Here is a 22,214-nt window from a genome sequence, read left to right on the forward strand (position 1 = left end):
CCCTAAACACATTGCCATTCATTCTCTATGGTAGTGCTGAACCACTACGGATGCAATATATCTTTGGCCGCTATTGTTTGTTTGGCGCCCTTTTTCCGAGGAGAGGAGGAGGAGTTGTTGTTTCCTTCGCCACTCTGGCAGTGTTGGTCTGGATGAGCTACACTTCGCATCGACTTGAGCTTGAGCTGCGCTGTGTGGACATTACGCCAAACGGTGAGTTATATTTAGATAAATAAAGATTACCGACGTGTTACTATAATGTATCTTGGCGCTGTCTGACGTGTTCTTGCTTCTGTGGACGCTATAAAGTTAACGTTAGTCGTGTTTCTCCCGTTTATTGTGTCGCCGCGGTACTTTCGGATGAACTACAAGCTAACGTAACATTATTAACAATGAACCAACATGTTATTATAATGTATCCTGGCGCTGTCTGACGTGTTATAAAGTTGTCATTAGCCGTGTTTCCTCAGTTTATTGTGTCGAGCTGCTGCGGTACTTTGGGATGAATTACAAGCTAACGAAACTTAACATTCCTTAGGTTGAAAGCATCACGTTGTTAGTTAACATTAATGTCTAATGTAGCGTTAACTACGGTATATCAGCAGCTTACATCAGCAGTAAGGTTAGATATAACGTTACTCTGGACACACTAACGTTACTTTACATACACACATTGACAGAATGATAAATGAACAAGCTTCATATGAATCATAAAGTCGTCGTGTTTGCACTTAACGCTGTTGTCACAGCATGTACTTATACTTAAGGTTTTTAATGCAGGACTTTTACTTGTAGCAGAGTATTTCTACACTGTGGTATCAGTACTATCACTGAAGTACAAGATCAGAGTACTTCTTCCACCTCTGTTAAAATGAGAGAACACCAGAATATTGTTTATTAATTGAGAACCAATGTCTCAGGGTTTTTCATACTTTGTCATGTTGTGTACAACGTACTATTCATGCTTAATTTTAACACTTATTATATGCTTCTATACCATATTACAATTTTCAAAATACTAAATAGGCCACGTTTGTCTGAGCTTGTCAAAAGCAGAATATATCAAATATAGTCTAATGCATGTCTGTTTGGGATAGGAAAGGTGAATTGAATGCAGGGCGTTGCTGGATAAGACACTTCACACTTCAGTGTTACTTGAGTCTGAATCACTGGTTGGGGGTGGGGGGGGATGATCTGCCTCTGCCTCAACAACCAGAGCTCATCGTTAAGACATACACAAAGGCAGGCACTTAATCAAGGTACTATACAAAGTAGTAAAGGTAATATTAAAGTAAAGGTATTTGATATCATTTGTTTTTTCTTCAAAACCCTGATAAATACAGTGAGAATATGTAGACAGTAAAGGGGCTAGAGCTGAGATGTGAACCTCCTAATTCCTGCTCTCCCTTGAGACCCTCACTATTAACATTTGTTATGAAAACAATGCCTGTCTATAACATATTAATAGATCAATATGCTTTTCTTCATTACAGGTAAAATGCAGAAAACGTTTTTTTTCCCTGGGAGAATGAGTGTCACATTCCGCAAGGGACCACTCGGATATCTCCGTCAGGATCCAACGGATGCAGCCAAACTCCTTAAAGACAACCCCTCTCTACAGGACAAGTCTGCACCCGTGAAGGAGGAGCTGGTCAGGAAAAATGCACTGACTGTGATCATTTTAAGAGGAGGGGATGCTTCAGATAAAACTGAGGTGGCTGGAGAATACATCCTGCAGTTTGGGAAATATAAAGGGAAGTCCTTCCGCTGGCTCCTTGAAAATGACATTGGGTATACCATCTACCTAATCAAGAACCAGCAAAAGGAGGAGACTGCAGGAGTGTTCATGGCAGGGGGGCACATCAAGGACAGCCTGCTGTCATTTGTGAGCTATGCCCTCAGCTTTCAAGAAATCCAGTCTCTTCTCAATTATGAGAAACAAAAGCCAGTTGTGACAGCAGCAGCATCAGAGGATGACCAGCTGGTTGGTTTTGGCTCTCGTGCCAAAAGCACCTGGAGAGAGATTTGGGACAGCAGGGATGATGGCTATGCAGCCTTTATTATGAGGAAAAGCTGTGCTCCAGGAACAAAGATGCACAAACTACAAGTGTACCTGCAGAAGAAGCTGCCCTCCCCCTCTGGCTCCTCTCTGGTGACACATGCCTCACAGGCCCCTGCTGAAGCCATGGGTGGGTCTTGTTTTCCATTTGTTTTGTCAAAAAAATGTATATGCTGTCATGGTATCCAGTGTATTTTAGTACACCAAAGGGAGTAAACTTCGTCTTCCATTATTTCAGTGGTGATTTTATTCATACTATCCTAAGTGCAGTAAAGCCATATTTTTAGTACATTCTAATTCTTGTCTGTTTGCATCACAGTGATGGATGAAGATGAAGAGCTGGAGAGAGCGATGCTGGGTATCTGTCCTTCTAAGCAACACGTGCAGAGCTGTGAGTAAACATTTGTTGTCTTATATTGGTTTGTTTCTACTGCCTGAAGATTCAAAATAATTTACAGTTCAGCCTGTTTAATATTAATTGTGTATTCTATATAGTTTATATTTAATTGTTTTTGTTTGTGTTTTACAGCTGTTTCTGCACCATCAGCATCAACTGCCAGACGACAGGCTTCGGGAACAGAAAGAGGTTCTTAACCAAACAAAAACGTCCTGTCGTCGACAGAGACTCTGGGACCATGAATTCTTATCCCAAACCGAAGCATGACATAAACCGTTCCTTCTCATGTTGACCATGTTCTGGTCATGTTTGTGTTTTGCTGTTCAACTTGTTGTCCTAGTGACTATGAATTGATTCCAGTCATGGCGAGGGTAAGTAGCACTCTTTATTCCAGTTTTTAGACTTATATGATGAATATATATATATATATACATATACATATAGGACTGCTGTGGTTACTAACACTTGTATGCATGTGTTTGCAGTGTGCCATGTTGCTTCCCCTGCTTAGGCTAAATTGTAATGACTGACTACTAAATATTTATCCATACAGAACTAAACTGCATGTGTATGAATGAAATTCTTTATACTTTAATGTAACAAACAGTCTGTTTAACTATATAAGGCTGAGATAAGCAGGTGAAGTAAAAGATGGATAATGTATGCCTTTACTAACACCAGTTTTTTTTATATTGTCAAAATATAAATGACTGACAAGATTTTTTCTGTTGTAGTACCATCTGCTACACTGTCCACACCAACTGAACTGACGGGTTCACAAGTAGATGGTAAATGCATTATATTTCTTTTTATCCATTTAAACCTTTCTGTCATATTCCCTCTGATTATGTCCGTTATAAACCAATAATTGATTACTTTTTGTGGTCCTTATCTCCTTGCAGCCCCTGCTCTGCCGATGGTAAAGAGACCTGTGCCCCTTCCTCAGGAGCTGATGTTCCTGATGCCAGAAACACCAGGACCCTTGCCAACAGAGACAACTGTCACTGTCCCAGGTGTGTATTATTTTAACTGTATTTGCATCTTAAAAATATCCATATGTAGTGTCCATCGGAACTGTTCTCATTGATGTAAATCAGATACTGGTGCACAATGTCACAGTCAAGTTTTTTATTTATCTTACTGTGAATAATAATGAAATGTTTAATATTCTATATAGTGTCAGAGGCACTTCCGATTTCTCCTGAGACGTCTGCAGAGCCCATTCAACCGCCGCTGCAACCGCCAAGAGCTCAAAGTAAGTATTTGAATGTTCTTGATTTGGTTGTGTGCGTGTCAAAGAGATAGAATCAAGTCAACACACAATCTTAATAATTTGCTATGTCTTTCTTCTTGCCTGACCAGGTCAGCCATTACCCAGGCCATCAGCTGTCCCCAGCTGTCCTCCTCCACAGCTTAAACAGCATTTGCATAGGAATGATTCTGTCCCAAGCTTTTTGATCCATATTTTATTTATTTGTTTTTACCTTTATTTTATTCAGGGGGAGGTTCACTGAGGGCAATGCTCTCTTTTTCAGGAACGCCCTGATCACATTCACACAGTTACACATTCACACCTGGAAGCTGCCCAGTACAACCACAGTCTGATCTGCTGGTCACTGAGCAACTCCACTGGAGCGGTTGGGGGGGCCTTGCTCAAGGGCATCTCAGTGGTGGTAATGAGGGAGGGCCACCACTGCCCCATATAAGTGGTTTATCAATGTAACCGTGATCACTGTAACCGGTTTCCACTGTATATACTGTATATTTTGCTCATGTAAATAATTATTACATTTATTATATACAATATTATATTTACTTTACCTTACATTTTTGTGTGATATATGTGTGACCTTGCAATATGGGCTCTGTTGAATATTTACTGTTACAGTTGTGGTTAATAAATACATTTAATTCACTAATGTCTACATGTCTCATTAATAAATTAATAATTTATAGTGAACAGTAAAGTCTCTAATTGAAGTAATTAAGTAATTGCAATTTAAATGTTACACATAGGAAGAAAACTCTGTAATATAATTGGTTAATAGCTTTAAGTAAGTCAAGAACTTGATATAACCAGACTAGTCTAATCTAATGATAATCAGAAGAAGTAAATAACAAACTAAGACTCACATTTCTTGATTCCCAAATAGCTCATTATCTTTGACAATGTATCACAGACTTTGTACCAAGTGGGATTCGAACCAGCTCCAGATAATCATTCTTAAATATTCAGGAGAAAACTGCTGGACCAGAGCCGCGTTTTCAGCACCTTGGACAGCGTTAATAAGTCTGCAATTTCATTGGCTGTCAGTGTATGCCACCTATACGCGACTTGCCCCCGCGGAGCAGCCGGGGATTGAACCACCAACCTTCCGATTGGTGGACAACCTGCTCTACCCTCTGAGCCACAGCCACCCTATGTATCGGGCATTACTCTCTGGTTAGTCTCTACATCTGTCTTGTGTTCTTTCTTTCTCTCTCAAAGGTAGCTATTAAAGTCAAAATAATGTCACACGTTGCTTTACAGAACAACAAGCTAGGATAAAAGATGTGTTATACTCCAATGTCTTATCTGTGTATATCTACTGTATGTGAGTTGTTATCTGTCACTTAATTGCCTCTATGAATGTGTGTCTGTGTATCTTAGATCTAAACGTGCGTGTTTGCGTATGTGTACAGAGCTTACAAGTGTAGTGTCCACACATGTATCCGTATCTACATACACATATGCTTGAGTGATGGCTTGTTTATATTTGCATGCACATCTTTATGTGTGTGTGTGTGTGTGTCACATCTTGGTAGCTGTCAGTGTCAGGGACGGGCAGCCACACATACAGGATATGACAGCTGATTGGCAGACGGACCACCAACATTCGTCATGGCAACCACAGTGGACATCGCCAGGCTGTCACGGCGAGTTTGAATACTGGAGTTATTAAGGTTGTGAACTCTTCTTTTTATTATTATGTAGACTCACATTTACACTTGAGCTGACAGCTGACTGACTAAATAGACTGAATAAAAGGAGATATTAGTGTTTTATATGTCTTTGAGCGAGATATTGAATCCCTACCAGCTAGTGACCCTGCAAAAAACATTCATTTATTCTTTGGGTAGCTACAGAATGATGTACCACAATATGATGAGCCCCATTGCAAAACTACTGCGGGATGGAAACATGAATGATCTCTGCGATGACAGGTACCATTTTCCTCAGAGTAACCTGAGGAGGATCCATTTAATCATTCAGTACCTCCAGCCTTTGGATCTCAACCCATTCTATGACAAGTGGGTCCATAGCTGGTGGTTACAAGCTTTAATAGCGTTTAGAGATCGTTTAATACTTGCTCAACGGGTAGCAACTTATTTCTTTGTGACAGACTTGAAACTGTTCTTCACTAGAACTGTCTCGTTATATGAATCCTATGAGGCTTTCAAAAGCCAACTTTTTGTCGGGTTTTAATCCAACTCCGGGCGGTTCGTTTGGGCAGTTGTGAATGCAGTAATCGTGCGGACCAAAACAACCGGTCCAAGACAGCTTGCGAGAGGTGGTCTCGGACCGTTACCAAGCAAACCAAAACACAGGTAAACAACAGGTTAACATGAGAGAGAGGACTGACCTGGACTGAACTGGTCCGATGTTTGCTTGACATCTGGGCCGAAGACAACATACAGAATATTCAAAATAAAGTCCACAGAATAGTGACGTTTATATAGTCATTCCAGATAAACTGGAGGAGAAAAGATTCGTTCATCAGTGCTGAGTGAAAGTGAAAAAACGTTGACAGCAATATATCAAAGTCCACAATTCCCCGCATACAAGTGGTAGCTCTCGAGACGAAAAAGATAAATCTGCTATCTTTGTACACACGCCCCTCAGCAAATAATTTTTTTCATTTGGTCCACTTTAATTTGTGCACTGTGAAACCGATCCACACTGAATAGAAAACAAACCCAAAGTATCCATTTCACTCTGATTCTGACTTCGCTAAACGGACTACGACTTGTGAAAGTGGCCTAAATTTACGAAAAGATTGTTTGGCAACTGTTGTTTGCTGCTGTTTGAGAAATGTATGATACGGCATGGGGAATATGGAAAAAAAAGACATAAAACGATATTAAAGGGTCGATGAGAAGAGGAGAAAGGAAGATTCAAATTTGACTGAAAGAAAGTAGGATTGAAAGATTTCCAACTTTCCTCATTACTGTGGATCTTGCACAGTGGTGACCTGAGTCCGGTCTCATTTTGAGAGTCTGATCTTGTGATATTGGCCTCACTCATTACAGAAGTTAATCTGAAGTATCTAATTTCAAACCTAAAACTTTAGTAATCGAGGTCAACTTATTTAAAAGTGCATGAATTTCTTATGTTGTCAGTGGGTGGTCGCAAATTCAAGCCATAGAGGCTAAGGGATCTGTACAAAGTGTTCAGCTTTAACGGACAGATAGAGGAGTGACATGAGCGTCTTAAACATGGATCCTCTCATGCTTATGTATGCAGGATGCTCACCTGGTTTTTGCATTTGTTTACATGTAGAGCTACATTATCAGACATTGATTTAACCCTTCGACTCAATTGACTGACCTAAATCTGAGGCTTATCTTGGACTTTAGTGGTCTTGCCCACTTCATAACCTATACAGATGTGGAAAGGGGTATTTGATTACCTTACAACTTTACATTTTGTGACGTGTTGGTTATAATTTGTGTCCATGTTTTTATTCATTGTCTTGCCTGTCGCTTTTATCATAAAAGATAACAAAAAAGTCTTTAAAAGATGAGAAGACCAATGTAAGATTGCTACATTTTCAGTCTTGTTTTCTCATCATCTTGCATGTTAATATGGATCTTTTTGTTGACATATCAATCAACATCCCCAGCAATTCCCCATGATGCTTTACTTCCAGCAGTTTAGACACACACTTTTAACATTTAAACTCTACTTCCTGTCTCCGATTCCGTTCTAACACATCAAATGAATCGTAAACAAAAAGAAATATCCCAAATTGTGAATGGACCCTGGTGGGAAGCAGAGGGAGGTGTGAATCATTCATCTGCTCTGCTTCCCTCCTGAGAGACAGACGGGGAGCAGGTGAATGGAAAAAGGCGTGAATCAATGTTCTCTCTGTCTGTCACGAACCCAAAACACACACACACCTCCACCTCCACCAGTGTGGGAGTATAAATGGTGCTTGGACTGATGGTGGTACCATGAAAAACAAAAAGATAAAGAAAGACAGAAAAAGGGCAGATGAGACGAGTGAGTGTGAGTAATTCACCCTTTTCACTCAACAATCGATGTGAGTCATGACTGCATGTGTGTGTGTGTAATGGGTTTCCTTTAAAGAGCACATCCTTTTATGATGTTAAGGATTTCTGTATGGGTGTTATTGTATCATCCCCCTTTTACACACAACCGAACGCACGCGTAGAATTCAGCTCATGAGTCACTCATTTCGCATTTTTTAAAATGGTGTGTAAGAGCGAGATAACATGTGAAAGAAAGGGAGATCAACGTGTTTGTCTTTGATATGAAAACATCAGAAACCCCGGAGAAAACAGGAAGAGCCGCGGGGGCAGAACGACGTAAAATAGAGACATTGCTTTTCACTTCTTTATACCCACGCAGTACGGTAAGTCTCTAAGTTACGGCTGCTGCCAAGTTTCCTGCTGTCAGAGCTTCGTATGTTGTTGCTCCAATAAAATGCATGCTGTGTTCAGAGAACCTGGGAAATCTTTGTGTTGGAAGGAAAAGACAGGATGTTTTTTACCTAAACAAAAAATGTGGTAACTAAGCACATTTCATCCTTTTTACCATTCTCCTTTTGCATCATTTTAAACACACAGGAAGTTCAGTTCCCACCTGCTGCCACTTAGTAGCCTCGACCCACCAGTTCCCTTTGCACCTGAGCCGCCCAATGCACCCTGTCACGAAGACATTCTGATTATGAAACACACGTTGAGCCCAATGCTAATAAAATACTCATAGAATGCCATTAACAGAAGCAGTGCTTTCTGAAAAAGAAACGTTTGTTATCTCATCAATTTTAGTTTGAAATTTAAAAAAACGGGAAGGTTAAATTGAGGATCCCACTTCTGCCTGATGCTCCACATTTTGCCGACCGACGTATCCTCATACAACGGTTTGTATGATATCCTACGTAAAGTTATTCCTAATTTATCGTGCGTTTTCCTACAAATGTCCACACACAACACGTGTCAATTTGCACTTGTTACATGCGTACAGTCTTTTCAAAGTAGACTTCGGTCTTCACAAGAAATAACTTAGTTAGGTTTAGGGAAAGATCGTGGTTTTGGGTTAAAATAACTCTTGAAATAGTGTAACTTAAGGAAGTTACATGACAAAGAAATCATCATTGACTTGGTATTTTTTGACCCGCCCATCCACCCCGACCTCCTCCCAACGATCCCTGATTCACGATTATGTGGATTACATACGAATTGATTTTGTGGGATATATAAAAATTACAGTGCATTATTTTTCGTACATATATGTATATATATATGTCAAGTTTGTCATTCTTTTTCTGTGTCTTGTTGCAGAGAATGGGTCAATTGTTAACATTTAAATGCCGCAATCAACGATTTACAATCCTAAACGTGTTTCTAGTTTTAACATGTAGAAATGCACTTACTAGAGCAGTATATTCTAACTGTAGCTACTGTGCTAACTACAACACTACCACACATCTTTGACACAACATGAGCTGCTAAATGCATCAGCATGTTACACAGGAAAAACAAAATGTTGATGGAGACATTTTTTCTTCCCTGTTTTTCTGTGCTAGAGGCTTGTGGTTGTGATGACCTGTTTTCTAGGTTGAAGACACGCAGTATCAAACTGCATCTCATCTAGTCAGCCATTACGGCTCAAGATTTAGTTTAGAGTCGACATATATCTCAAACAGAAACCTGCACTCTGGCTCTGCGGCAACCTCTTGAGACAACAAGCTTTGTGTCACTTTAAGACACTATTACTCCAGTCAGCCGTAATAACTCAAGAAGATCAAGCCTCTACTCTACATGTTGCTCAAAGAGAATCTTTCATTATGGCTCAGCGGCGGACTCAGTTCCAATAATAGTATTTTTTTTTTCTTCATCTCATCTGTGCCCTCCGGCTTCGTCTTGGTAAAACAGTGCTCATCTTGTTTTCCATCACTGGCAATTGGTTCTCCATTACGGCTCTTCTTCAGTAGTTTTCGATGTGGGCCGAGCCTCATTTTGGTGCAGCAGCTGCATACAGTATGTCTCTCAAACAACTCTGATCTCTGCAGAGATCTGCTGCTTCATTTTGTATTAAATCTACGTCCCTCTATCATCACGGCTCAAGGCCTACAGGTTGCAAATTGCAGACTTCTCCATTTAGTTTTTTCTGGGAGTCGTATTTCCGTGTCAGTGGTAATATTATGCAGGTGCATAACCCTGGGGAAGGATGGGTCTACTTCTACTCTGTCATTATGGCACCAGATGCACAGGATTGGATTTATACAGTCTTATTTTCCAAAGAATGCCATAGGCCGTCATGTTTTTTCATCCTTTCATGTATTTTGCTGCCTTCCAGACACCCCTTAGATTCAATCCAATTAATAAATTAGTTAACTCTTCAAACTTTCTACAGCTTTATCAAACTGAACATCAAGTTTGCATTTTTTTGTTGTTCCCAAAATCTAAATATTTTCTAAGTTGTAAGCACAGAATTATATATTTTTTTAATTATCAGCACCTTTACAGCACATTCACCAAAACTGCATTGTGAATTATGTTCCAACATTACAAAGATATTATAAGCCAAAACATGATGTATTTTTAGTAAACCTAACCAGCTTGTTGCGTGTTTTGTTTTGTTAAAATTTGCAATGTTAACCCCATGTTTAAAACTGTTTAAAATTGTGACTGTAATCCGTGAGAAAATACGTTTCCAGCGAAACGTAATTGAGAATGCAGTTTTGTTGTATGGGAATATAATTTTGTAACAACCGATAATATTTTCAGGATTAAATGCTGTGAAACTCTTCCTTTATCTGTTCTAATTAAGCATTCTGGGTCGGCACTTAAAGTTAATCTCAATTGAATCTTGCATTTTGGATCTACACTAGCCTCAGTTTCAGTTGTGTGTTTTTTAAATCTCTAGGGGAGAGATAACCCCCCCCTCTTGTATTCATCCTTCACACCTCCACATCTAAAAGGCATAAAAAAAGAGTCCCCCATCAGCTCCGGCTTCATGTTCTTTTGCTCTTCGCCCCGGTGAGGGAATTCCCCTCTGCTCTACCGCTGTATCGTCCCTTTACCTTTGGGTTTTGTTCAGACTCACACATCGTACTGCTGTGGGAGTCTCTTTTTGTGTGCGAGGGGTGCTGTTAATCAGCTGTATAGCCTAGGGAAGGGAACAGCACTCCTCACTGACCCATTTAAAGGCAACATGGTGGAGAGAGCAGTGAAAGTAGGACAGGAAAAATACTAAACTTAAAAGGTACTGCACTGCACGCAGAAACTCACAGGCAGACACACGGACAGCACACACCTATCTCCCCCGACTCCCTCGAGATCTGCTGTTTTTGTACCAAAGATGAACATATTGATCCGTCTCTTTCTCTGTCTCTTCCCCCACACATTATGCCTTTGTGTCAAACGTGTTTTCACATAAGTGGTTCCATTACTCTTGTAGAGAGGTGTTTTTGCTCCAAACCCCACGTTGTGGATGGCGAAGCAGTACACCCCCGTGAGTGATGTTGAGGCTCTCCGAGGGCAGCCATGCCTCCAAAAAACGTTCCCATACAACTAAACTGCATTCTCAAATACGTTTGAGAGGAAACACATTTTGTTGTGGTGATTACGTTTGTCTTTGACGTATCACAAATACGTCTGTAGGTCCGCACACTGCCGCAGCAAGTAGTAAAACGAGCCATGAAAGTTACATGGTATAATACAACATGTTCTCATCCCAACTCGTCCCATACCGCCGCTTTGTCACACCCCTTGGCGTCACTTTATTTTCAGCATCAAAACCACTATAGTTAGATTCAGGAGCGAACTACATGGTTGGGCTTAAAACTACTACATTTGTACAGTGAAAATGAAACTGAACTTAGGGAACACAGTATACCAACGAACAGCTGATTGTAACATGACGCACGGCACACGGACAGCGGTTTCCTGGATGTAAGCCCTGTGTTTGCTGGACCCATTCACCTCCCCTCCCTCCCGCCCAGTGTGTGTCTTTTTGCTCTTTAAACTACGTCACCTCACTGCTGGCACACTTTCTCAGAGCGTTGGTTTTACATTATAGTTATTGAAAAGCCTGGTTTGTTTAATACCGGCACTAAAGGGTGCCTTGTGTGGCGGTATCGAACGCCGATGGCCGTGACAAAGCCTCGGTATTTCACGCCCTGGGAATGAGAACAGGCTGTACAATAACGAGTATAACAAGCGAGAAAGTCCACTACTGGCGGGTAGGAGGGATGGTAGATGGGTCAAACAAACATAGGACCTTCCCCCAGGAGACCACTGTTCATGTCCTGTGTGAAACATAGCCACTTTAAGCCACACCATGATGTCTTTTACTAAACCTAACCAAGTAGTGTTGTTGCATTTTTTATTTAAGATTTCTTTCAATTTACAATGTTAACCACGTATGAAAGAAACAAAATTTGCTTCGAAACGTAATTGGGGATGCAGTTTAGTTGTATGGGAACGTAATTTTGTAGAAGACAGGGTTGCCGAAGGAGGTGCCACATGTGGTTCGGGCCATTTTACCTTCAAAATAGCACCACTACCACTGACAGCAGGGGGGGACATTAACGCACCTGGTCATTGGAAAAGCTCACACGCATGCACGGGGAATACGCAGACATGAGACAACAAATTAGTCTCATAGGATTTTCTTTTTTTTTTCTTGACTTACTCACATGCAGAGACTCCCTCGCAAGAGTTTTTTAAGGTCAAGATAAAAGCTGCTGGGATACAGTGACAAACAGCTTAAACCTCTCTAAATATGGAGCTGTACCTCAGCAACACAACACATGTTTTAGTTGAAGCAACAACAAGATAACTGCTAGTGATGAAGGATTATTTCCACAGATAACTATCTGTCTAGAACTATTTATAGAAGATGTGCTCACCTGCACTCCTGAAAAATTTAGCAGGACACATTTTGGAACAGTATGTTTCCTTGCAAACATCCCCAGACGCCCCTCTGTGGTTATATAGAGAGAACAAACTCACTGCCCTCCTTCTCATCCTCGCCTCCTGCCACGGTTGTCTTTCTACATGAGTTTATCTGTTGCCCCACTGCCATTCACTGTATATCTAAACTGGACAGAAGCATACTAATGAAACAATATAGCAAGTCTCAGATAATGCTGCAACACTGAATGCCTTGAAATCAAAGGTAATACTCTCTTAATGCTGCTGCTTTTAATGTTGTTTTGCTTTTAGTTATGCGCTTTAGATCTTATTCTTTCATCTCTAATCCCATTTCATTTTCTTTACATCTACATACTGTTGCTGGTGCATTTAAAATAAGTCAAACTAACTGCGTAGGCATTTTACGCAAACAGTTCTGTTTGTACTGAACTGCACGTCTGCAAAAATCATTTAGCTCGCAGATCTCTATTGAAGTGTTTGATCTGTGTATTTGCTGCAATTTGAAGGAAATAAGTCGGATGAAAAGAGTGCATAGCAATATATTACAATATACAGACTGGTGATAAATTAAAGGGAGAAATAGTGTCTTGGTAAGCTTAAATTCTTGCTTTATAGCACAACCTTTTATTCTGGCAGGCATGCTTTATGTTCACACAAACACAAAAAGAAGAAAAAGTGCCAGAGATGGAGCTTTAACTCTTCCACACAACAAGAGCTGCACACAACACAGCCCGGGACCTCGCACAAAAATAAGGCGTGTGAATGACACGATAATTCGCAAGGCAAAAGCGTGCAATAAGACTGCCATTCTTGCTTTTGGCGTGTCAGTTGTACACCATGTAGTCTGTACTGACTGCAATGTAATCGCATCCGTGTAAATATGCTACGCTCAGGGCTAGTGACGTAGTATTAAAAGTGAGAAAGACTGCTTTTGGCGGGTGGGAAGGGAGGAGGATGCATCCAACTAATACTGGACTTTCAACCAGGAGATCGGTGTTCGAGAAGTTACTTTTGTGGCGTATTTTCGGTTATTATGTTGCGTTGTTTCCGTACGTATTGTACTTAGTTTACGTACTTATTGTAAGGTCAACCATAATGTTTTTCCTAAACCTCACTAAGTGGTTTTGCTGCCCCCTGCTGGTACTGCACCTCCATACATGGATGTAATATTCACACCTCGGCGAGGCAAAAGGTGACACTGACACGTTATCCTCGTAGACAGGCGAGTCTATTACACGCTTTGGCGTGATATCAGGTTGCACAACAAGAAAGTAATGAGGAAGAGAAGAGGCATGATATATACAGTATAAAGGAGCAAGGGATGGAGAGATGAGAAGACAAAAAGAGGAGAGCAAGGGCAGACAGATTGAGGGGTGGAGACACGCTGAGGAGGGAGGACAGAAGGATGAACAAGGGTAGAAGAAGAAAGGGAAAGATGCAAAAGTTGGATGAGTGAGGGAGGAGGGGATGGAGGATGACGTGGGGGGGGGGGGAAGGCAGCATAGACCTGCAGGAGAGGAGGAGGAGGAAAACAAACAGTGAGGTGGAAAGACTGAAGAGGAGGAGGGAGTGATTCTGGAGAAGAAAATAATAGAAGAAATGAAAGGCAGAGGAGGAGAGGGGTGACAAAGAGGAGTGAATGGAGGTGAAGACAGAGGACAGGCGGAGAAGAGGAGTGATCAGAGGGGGTTGAGGTGAAGTGGAAAACATCCCAAAACAACTCCATCATAAATAAAGACTGCTGTGTTTGTGTGTTTCAAAGAATGAGGGTGGATAAATGAAGCAACCTCAGAAGACTTCATCAGACTGGGAGCGCTTGATTTACCTCACAAAGAGGTTAAAGGATTATTTTACATTTGTCTTTTCCGCACTTACAGTATTTTAGGAACAATAAAATAACAATAACTGTGAGTTTAACTTTTGAGTTTATGTCACAACGAATGAATAACAGGCAGGTCTTCATCCGTCTTCGGTCTCATCACACTAACAGAAACATCTTTAAATGACAGTTGCAGTTCTCGTCATCTGCAGGTATTTAAAGAACCGACAGTGAGAAGACAAGTTAGCACGCGATGCTGGGCGCAGACGTCAGCACAGCACTGAGTAGAGTGAGAAAGTCTGAAGTCTGCATGGGAGATGTGGGTAAAAAAAGGTTTTGAGGAGGATATATGGTACATATATGGTTTGAGATAGGTGCGGCCGCTTTAGGTGAAACTGTCATTTTAAGATATTTTATGGACTTGACAGATTCAGGGCACAGAAGTTTTAGGTCATTAACATCAAATAGTCAACAAAAATCTTCAAGATTCATTCAAATATTAAAGGCGTTCCTTAATTTGGGCATCACATTGAATCAGTTTGATCTCCTTCACGGAGCCCAGTACATCAGTGTCATGTCAAGGATCGGTTGGAAAGTATTTGGGGTCACGTTTTATAGTTTGAGAAACAGCAGTCTAAATGACTGACACACATTAGCAGTTCACATACGTATTGAAGCTTTACCCGAAAGGAATTGTGGCATCTGCCTTCATTTCCCAGCTGTAAAACCATAGAAATAGAATAGGAATAGAACGGATATCGAACTATTTTCCGAGGTCATTTGACTAGTACAATAGAAAATGACGATTGTTGTTAGTTGTTATGGTGAGAACACACATCAGTGGGGCCATAAAGTGTTGTCACAGCTCGCCGGGTAGATAACGTACCGTTAGATCCAACGTTGACGGTGGCTCATCTGGTGATATCAATGTGCTTTATATAATGTATTTATATAAAATGTGCAAAATATAATAGTTTTCTGCGTATTTTCTGAGACAAAAATATTATCCGTTTGTGAAAATGAATTCAGATAAAATATCTCCTAAACAAATACCAACCAGTTGAATACCTTGCAAATGGAGACAAGATTTCCCATCACGAATATGCTAAATTACCACTTTTACAAGTTCAGTGCCCTTCGGAAACTAACGCATCCACCTCAGTGAGGAGAGCTAACACCACCAGATGGTTATCTTTTTCATGACTGCGTCATGATTTCAATCACGACTAATTTGATAAGAAACTGGCTGAGAAAAAATGTAGAAATAAAGCCAACAACACATGCAGAGAAAAAGTTACTTGTCTTGCAGGTTTCTCAATGCATATTGTATGAATTCTTAAAAAAGCGAAAGGAGTTTGGTGCACTAAATAAACCAAGAGCTCTGAGAGAGAGAGAGAGAGAGAGAGAGAGAGAGAGAGAGAGAGAGAGAGAGAGAGAGAGAGAGAGAGAGAGAGAGAGAGAGAGAGAGAGAGAGAGAGAGAGAGAGAGAGAGAGAGAGAGAGAGAGAGAGAGAGAGAGAGAGAGAGAGAGAAAGCAGTGGAAGAACAAGTAAATGGAAAAGAGGCTGAAATGAACACGTTTCCTGCAAAAATGTGAGAACAAAAGAGGACAAAGGAAGATGATTTGTGAAAAAGAGAGGAGGAAGAAAATAGACACAGAGAGAGAAGGAGGAGGAGATGTAGACTGTGGGAGGGCTATATTTACACTCGAAGCAGGACGGTGATCAGAAAGTTGCCAGTTTGAATCCCACCTGGGAAAATCAGGGTGGAAGAGAGAGGATGAAAAAGGAGGCAGAGAGAGGAAAAGATGAAAGGAACAGATGGAGAAGAGGCGGGTGGACGGAAGCAAGGAGAGGAGAAAGAGGAGAGAAGGAGGAGAGGAGGAGGAGAGGAGAGGATGGCGAGCCGTTGTATTATTAATTGTAGTGCGATGTCCTGAAGTGCAGGAGCGAACCGTACGTCCATTAGGAGCTCTGTCGCTGCTGCTCTCTATTTTTGTTCTGATTTCTTTCTAAATAGAGAAGCATGACTCACTCCATCCTTATTTCCTTCCTTTGACTCCTCTCTCCTTGTCAACTCTCCTCGTTTCTGGCTCTCGTTTTTAGTGCATGGCTTTTGGACTTATACGAATTCATGAAGGCCAATACTGATAGATTTATTCTTAGATTTTTTGACTATTTTCATCGGCAAAAATGTAGTTTTCACCCATTTAAAACTGCAGTATAATCAGTCTCCCTTGTTAGTCTCATGAATATTCATGAGGGGGGCACAGTAGTCATTTCCTATTGATTGGTGGTTTGATAATTTTTTGCATATTCACGTTTCTATGATTTGAACAGTAACAATCATCTACACATCTTTGGGGAAAAATACTAAATTGGAAACCAGAGAGTCAGTGAACACAAAGAAAGATGTAGAATAGAGGGGAGGAGAGAGAAAACGAGAACACTACTACTACTTATAAAGATACATTTAATTTATATAGCACTATTGTACACATTTACAACATTATATACTGTGTCAAACCATATATATGTAAGGGATAATGTACAGCGAGTCGGTCATTGTTGGGAAATAAACCCTGACAGGGTTTTGCATCACCCTGAAGGGGTTAATTTCACAGCAATGACCCTCTTGTTGTACATTATCATGCTTATTACACGGATACTTACTTAAGAAATCAATAATTTGACACAAAAATGGTCCTCCAGAGTCCGCCATCAAAACTGCGTCCATAGCAACGGTCTGTTATGTACATAGCAACGGTCTGCTATAAAGAAATAACAGCCCATAGAACGTCGTTATTCAACAAAACCGTGTAATAAATATATATAATAACTTATGGGAAATATCCAACAAACCAATGTGATCGCACAGAAATACATGAAACGTACGTGGTGGTGTGAAATTACGTGCCGCCAACACGTAAATGATTCAACTTTAAGTTTAGGTAATAAAACTACGTCGTTAGGTTTAGGCAACAAACTCACTTGGTTAGGTTTAGGAAAGGAAAGATCACGGTTTGGGTTTAAAGAACTACGATTGTTACGTAACTTTTTACGTAACCTACATGATTTAAAATAACTCAACGTTGACTTTTGGTTTCACACGGGACACGAACACCAGTCTCCTGGGTGAAAGTCACGAGTTCGATCCAAACCTATTTCTGTTGAAGCTGGGAATTTGTGTATCCATCACGACTTTCCGTTGGCATCGTTTCTGTGGTGCCGACACGTAATTTAAAACATTCTGTGCCGCCCCCACGTAATGCACTGTTAAGAGGTCGTGGTCATTTCATGTATTTCTTTGAGATCAGGCTGCAAAACAAATACAAGGAACCAAACACGTACAGATTAAGGGGTAGTGCTATGTTTTGTGTTTTGTGTGTGTCTAAGTGTGTATGGGGATGGGGAGTGGATGGGAGTCTTGCACAATGTGACATCTGCTCCTTTCTGTCTGTACTATTCTGAGATGCTGACCAGCACAGCTGAACAGACTGGAGGATTTCTTCTGACACAAACACACACACATACACATATTCCCACATTACCAACAGTGGACTATCATTCTACACTGACCAAGTGTGGACCACTATATAGAGTCATTCAAAAATGAAATAGAGTAGTATGGATTTCAAATAGGACTACCTTTATCCTGTGGATTACATCTAATTTTGTACTTGGCTAAAATTGTAATACTTTTATAAGAGGGTCATAATTGCTCGGCGGTTCACTGTTGGTGAATGTTGGGCAATTGGACGAATATATTGGCTATTGGCGATTGACTGAGTACATCGTTGGTTGTTTTTTTTGGGGCAATTATTTGGGTGATGTATGTCATTTTAATTTGCTAATTTCATGGTTTGCCTCTGAAGAATAAGAGCCGCTCAGCTGCTGAAGAGAGACAGCGGGGTAAAACCACATGCACAGCCGGCATATTTCCACATCTAACTCTGTGCAATGAGGGTTTATTTTTACCAAACCACAGTTGCCGATTGTTGGAAAGATTAACCAAGACAGTTTTGGTGAGTTTTATTTTGTGTAGAGCTGCAACGATTAATCGATTAATCGATTAGTTGTCAACTATTAAATTACTTGCCAACTATTTTGATAATCAATTAATTGGTTTGAGTAATTTTATAAGGAAAAAAAAGTCTAAATCTCTGATTTCAGCTTCTTAAATGTGAATATTTTCTGGTTTCTTTACTCCTCTATGACAGTAAACTGAATTTCTTTGACATTTGAGGACGTCATCTTGGGCTTTAGGAAACACTGATCAACATTTTTCACCATTTTATAGACCAAACAACTGATCGATTAATCTAGAAAACAACTGACAGATTAATTGACAATGAATATAATTGCTAGTTGAAGCCCTAGTTGGGTTTCTGTCGAGTTTAAATGAAGTGTGTCTCCACGCTGAAACTATGACAGCGGGGGAGGGGCATATACACCATGCCATGCTCACACCTGTTCAAATATATGGGCAATCGCCGGTTGTTGGGCTGACGATGGCTTGTTGGAAAATATTAACATATCGTCCAACCCTAATGTGTAACAACGCCGAGGTCCACTGTTGGAAAGGCACGCAAGTGTGCACACGGGTTGTTAAATTGACTGGAGAACCACAGTGACGTGGATTATTGTGACTTGGACATCACAAGCTGATGATGAGGAAGGCTAGAATCTATTTAGTCACACTGTGTGTGTGTGTGTGTGTGACAGAGAGAGTTTTGTTCTCTGACCATGTAAATCTAAATCAGCCTTGGTCATCATCTTGCAGTTGCAGACGTTAGTTTATGGCATTTATGTGTTTGGTGTTGACTAAATGTCACACAGTTTATGGAACATTATGCAGCTTCTGTCTTAAATGTTCTTCTTGCTGTTTCCTCGCTCCATTAGTTTGTTCCTCTCTGGGTGTTCGGCCCCTCTGCTCATCAATTTACAGATTGTTATTGTTTTATTTATTTCCCCCCCTAGTGGAATAGAAGGCAGGGGAAACAGTAAGTGAGCACAGCAGAGAGCAGCTAGATGCAGGGATGACCTTTAGAGTGACCAATCAGTGCTTTGGGAACTTCACACGCATTTACACACACATAATTAAATACACACAGAGCAGCTCTTTAAATTACCCGTGTTAACCTTTTGGCCACTGTGGCACTGGCGGTGTCCTTCGCAGGATCCAGCCTCTCAACTGGAATCATACTCATATAATGTTAGCACGCACACACACACACACACACACACACACACACACACACACACACACACACACACAAACGCACACCTCATGTGCACAAGCACACCAATGCAGATTAAATGTCACAATCCCTAATCAGTTTCCCTCAGATGTGCAGACTCACACACACACATTTAGACACACATCCAGGTGGACTGGGTGCAGTAATCCTAATAATTGTTCCGACAGCAGTGATGACAGCTGTGAAAGCTTGAATGACAGACTGGACAGAGAAATGGCCTCATTCACTCATTCACTAGCACCTGATTATACAGTGTAAGTGTAAGTGTAGTGTGTGTGTGTGTGTGTGTGTGTGTGTGTGTGTGTGTGTGTGTGTGTGTGTGTGTGTGTGTGTGTGTGTGTGTGTGTCATGGTGTGTCATGGTGTGTCATCATCATTCAGACCTTCATGAGGAGGCTGTTTCACCAGACGCTGAGTTATTCTGTTTAATATGTTTTCATGTTGAAGTCTGAGCTCAGACTTTCGCATAAATATACCAGCCCATTTGCAAAAAAAGGCGTATGAATGACACAATAGAGAGGTGCAGGAATGAGCCCTAAAACCTGGAAATTAGTTAGTATTTTAGCACTTCCGGTTCCCTCGTCTGGAAGTCAATGGGTTTTTAGTTAGATGCCTGAAATAAGGTCTGTGGTTAACACAAGCTGAAGAGATTTTAACGTTTTGTTCTACGACATAAAATACATCAGTAAGTACCCCACTTGTGAATTTTGAAGCGATTACTTGTCTTCAAAAAAGCGGTTGCTAACAAGTGGCTAAATGACACTACCAAATATAATCACACCGCCTCGTCCACCTTCACAGCCTTGTGATGTATACTCGCGTTCATGTGACCGTGGTGTAGTTCCTTCATAGCCTAACGTTAGCTTTTTACTTCTGGCGTTTGCATTCACACTTAAAAAATCTGAAAAGTGGTGTTCATTTGTGAAGAATATCTTGCTGAACAAAATGTGAAAATATCATAAATGTTTGTTTGCCACAGATATTATTTTCTGCAATAATCCGAAACCATGGCGATGCTAACTTCCTGGTTGGCGTACAAAACGTTGTCCCTCCACCACTCTATGTGCAAGAGCGTGCAATAAGAACTGCTTTTGGCATGTCATTTGTGCGCCAAGTAGTACTGACTGCAATGTAAACACTCGAAGCTAGCGACGTAGAATAAAAAGTGAGAAAGACCACTTATAGCTGGTGGGAGGGGGAGGTTAACGGGTCCAACAAACACAACTTTTAACCAGGAGACGTGTGTTAGAGACTAGTGTTTTGTTTTGTAAGTTACATAAATGATGTTTGTCACATGTTTTTTAGTAATGTTTGTAACGCGTTTTCCGTAGTTATGTTGTTTCTATATGTATTTTTTCTTAGTTTACGTACTTATTTTAAGCCCAACCATGACGTTTTCCCTAAACCTAATTAAGTGGTTTTGTTGCCTAAACCTAGCTGTGGATGTTACTGTAGTTTTGTTGCGTGGCATTAAAAATGACACGCCAAAAGCCTACAATATGTCCTCATGACATGCGGAATCTAATTGTAATGTCGTGCTATTTATACGCCTTCCTGTGAGACCGGGTTGAATATACATAACATATACCACAGTTTCTCAGACACTCCCTGTTTCTTTCAAGCTCCATTAGATTAGACAGGACTGATAAAAGGAAGAATGAGCAGACTAAAGGGGAACGAATAAATGCTATTTGGAAAAGGGAAGGAAAGAAGGGATGAAGGAAACAACTATGGGAAGCAGGCATAAAGTAGAGAAGCAGAGAGGACAGATGGGACGGGATAAACTTGGTGACTTTTTACTTTTCTGTTCCAGGAGACACTGCCTACCCCTTACATATTTCATCCCTCCCGCTATTTATATTTTTAAAAAAAACGTTGCTGAATTATTGATTAATCAAGCGAGCGCAGCCCTCCGTGTTCCTCCATGGCACAGCGTTTAAACACTAACCCTCATCTGCACCGCCTTGTCAAACACATTCATTTTTCAGTAAAGGCAGAAGGAGGTATTCTGTCACAGTGTATATTCTAGTGCATGGTGAAGACAGGAGTGACCTGTTCAAATAAAATACTGAAAGTAGACAATGTTATCATCTGACAAAGGACTTTGAATATTAACACATTAGCATATTAGTACATCTGCATTCATTTAGAAATTAGATATATTTGTTTGGAAAATATGTGCATTCATTCATGGCATGACACAGGGATAAGTTTGCATGTGTGGTTAGCGAGCTTACTGAGCACAACATACTAAGGCAGAGAGAAAAGAAGAACTTATTGCATCAAAACGTCACTATTGAGATGACGTAGGACTTAAAGGCTTGATATTTATCTGCTACCACAGTGTGAAACTATATAAGCTATATAATTAGACTAAGAATCTACAGCCACAGTAGCTCTGTGAGGCTGTACTTAAAGGAACAGGATGTAACAGGGATCTATTAGCAGAAATGGAATATATTATTAATAAGTGTGTTTTCTTTAGTGTATAATCACCTGATAATAAGAATCATA

The 22,214-nt window shown here is 40.6% G+C and overlaps 2 protein-coding genes across 6 annotated transcripts in view; one reads left to right on the forward strand and one right to left on the reverse strand.

Moving 5' to 3' along the window:
• bsna (bassoon presynaptic cytomatrix protein a) overlaps positions 1-22,214 on the reverse strand; it is a 186,114-nt gene that overhangs the window by 76,204 nt on the left and 87,696 nt on the right. The window lies entirely within an intron of this gene.
• Positions 114-4,150, forward strand: LOC141773037 (uncharacterized). Its single transcript, XM_074644683.1, has 8 exons — positions 114-213; positions 1,494-2,189; positions 2,379-2,450; positions 2,589-2,827; positions 3,191-3,244; positions 3,359-3,469; positions 3,634-3,711; positions 3,819-4,150. Exons 1-4 carry the CDS (start codon positions 153-155, stop codon positions 2,651-2,653), a joined length of 894 nt encoding a protein of 297 aa, XP_074500784.1. The 5' UTR covers positions 114-152; the 3' UTR covers positions 2,654-2,827; positions 3,191-3,244; positions 3,359-3,469; positions 3,634-3,711; positions 3,819-4,150.

This window comes from Sebastes fasciatus, chromosome 8 (genome assembly GCF_043250625.1).
Source record: "Sebastes fasciatus isolate fSebFas1 chromosome 8, fSebFas1.pri, whole genome shotgun sequence".
Taxonomy (NCBI): domain Eukaryota; kingdom Metazoa; phylum Chordata; class Actinopteri; order Perciformes; family Sebastidae; genus Sebastes; species Sebastes fasciatus.

Coding starts and splice junctions, on each gene's coding strand:
- LOC141773037 (XM_074644683.1), top strand. CDS start 153: ATGAGCTACACTTCGCATCGACTTGAGCTTGAGCTGCGCTGTGTGGAC. Junction 2,190..2,378: donor GGCCCCTGCTGAAGCCATGG/GTGGGTCTTGTT, acceptor TTTGCATCACAG/TGATGGATGAAGATGAAGAG. Junction 2,451..2,588: donor TAAGCAACACGTGCAGAGCT/GTGAGTAAACAT, acceptor TGTGTTTTACAG/CTGTTTCTGCACCATCAGCA.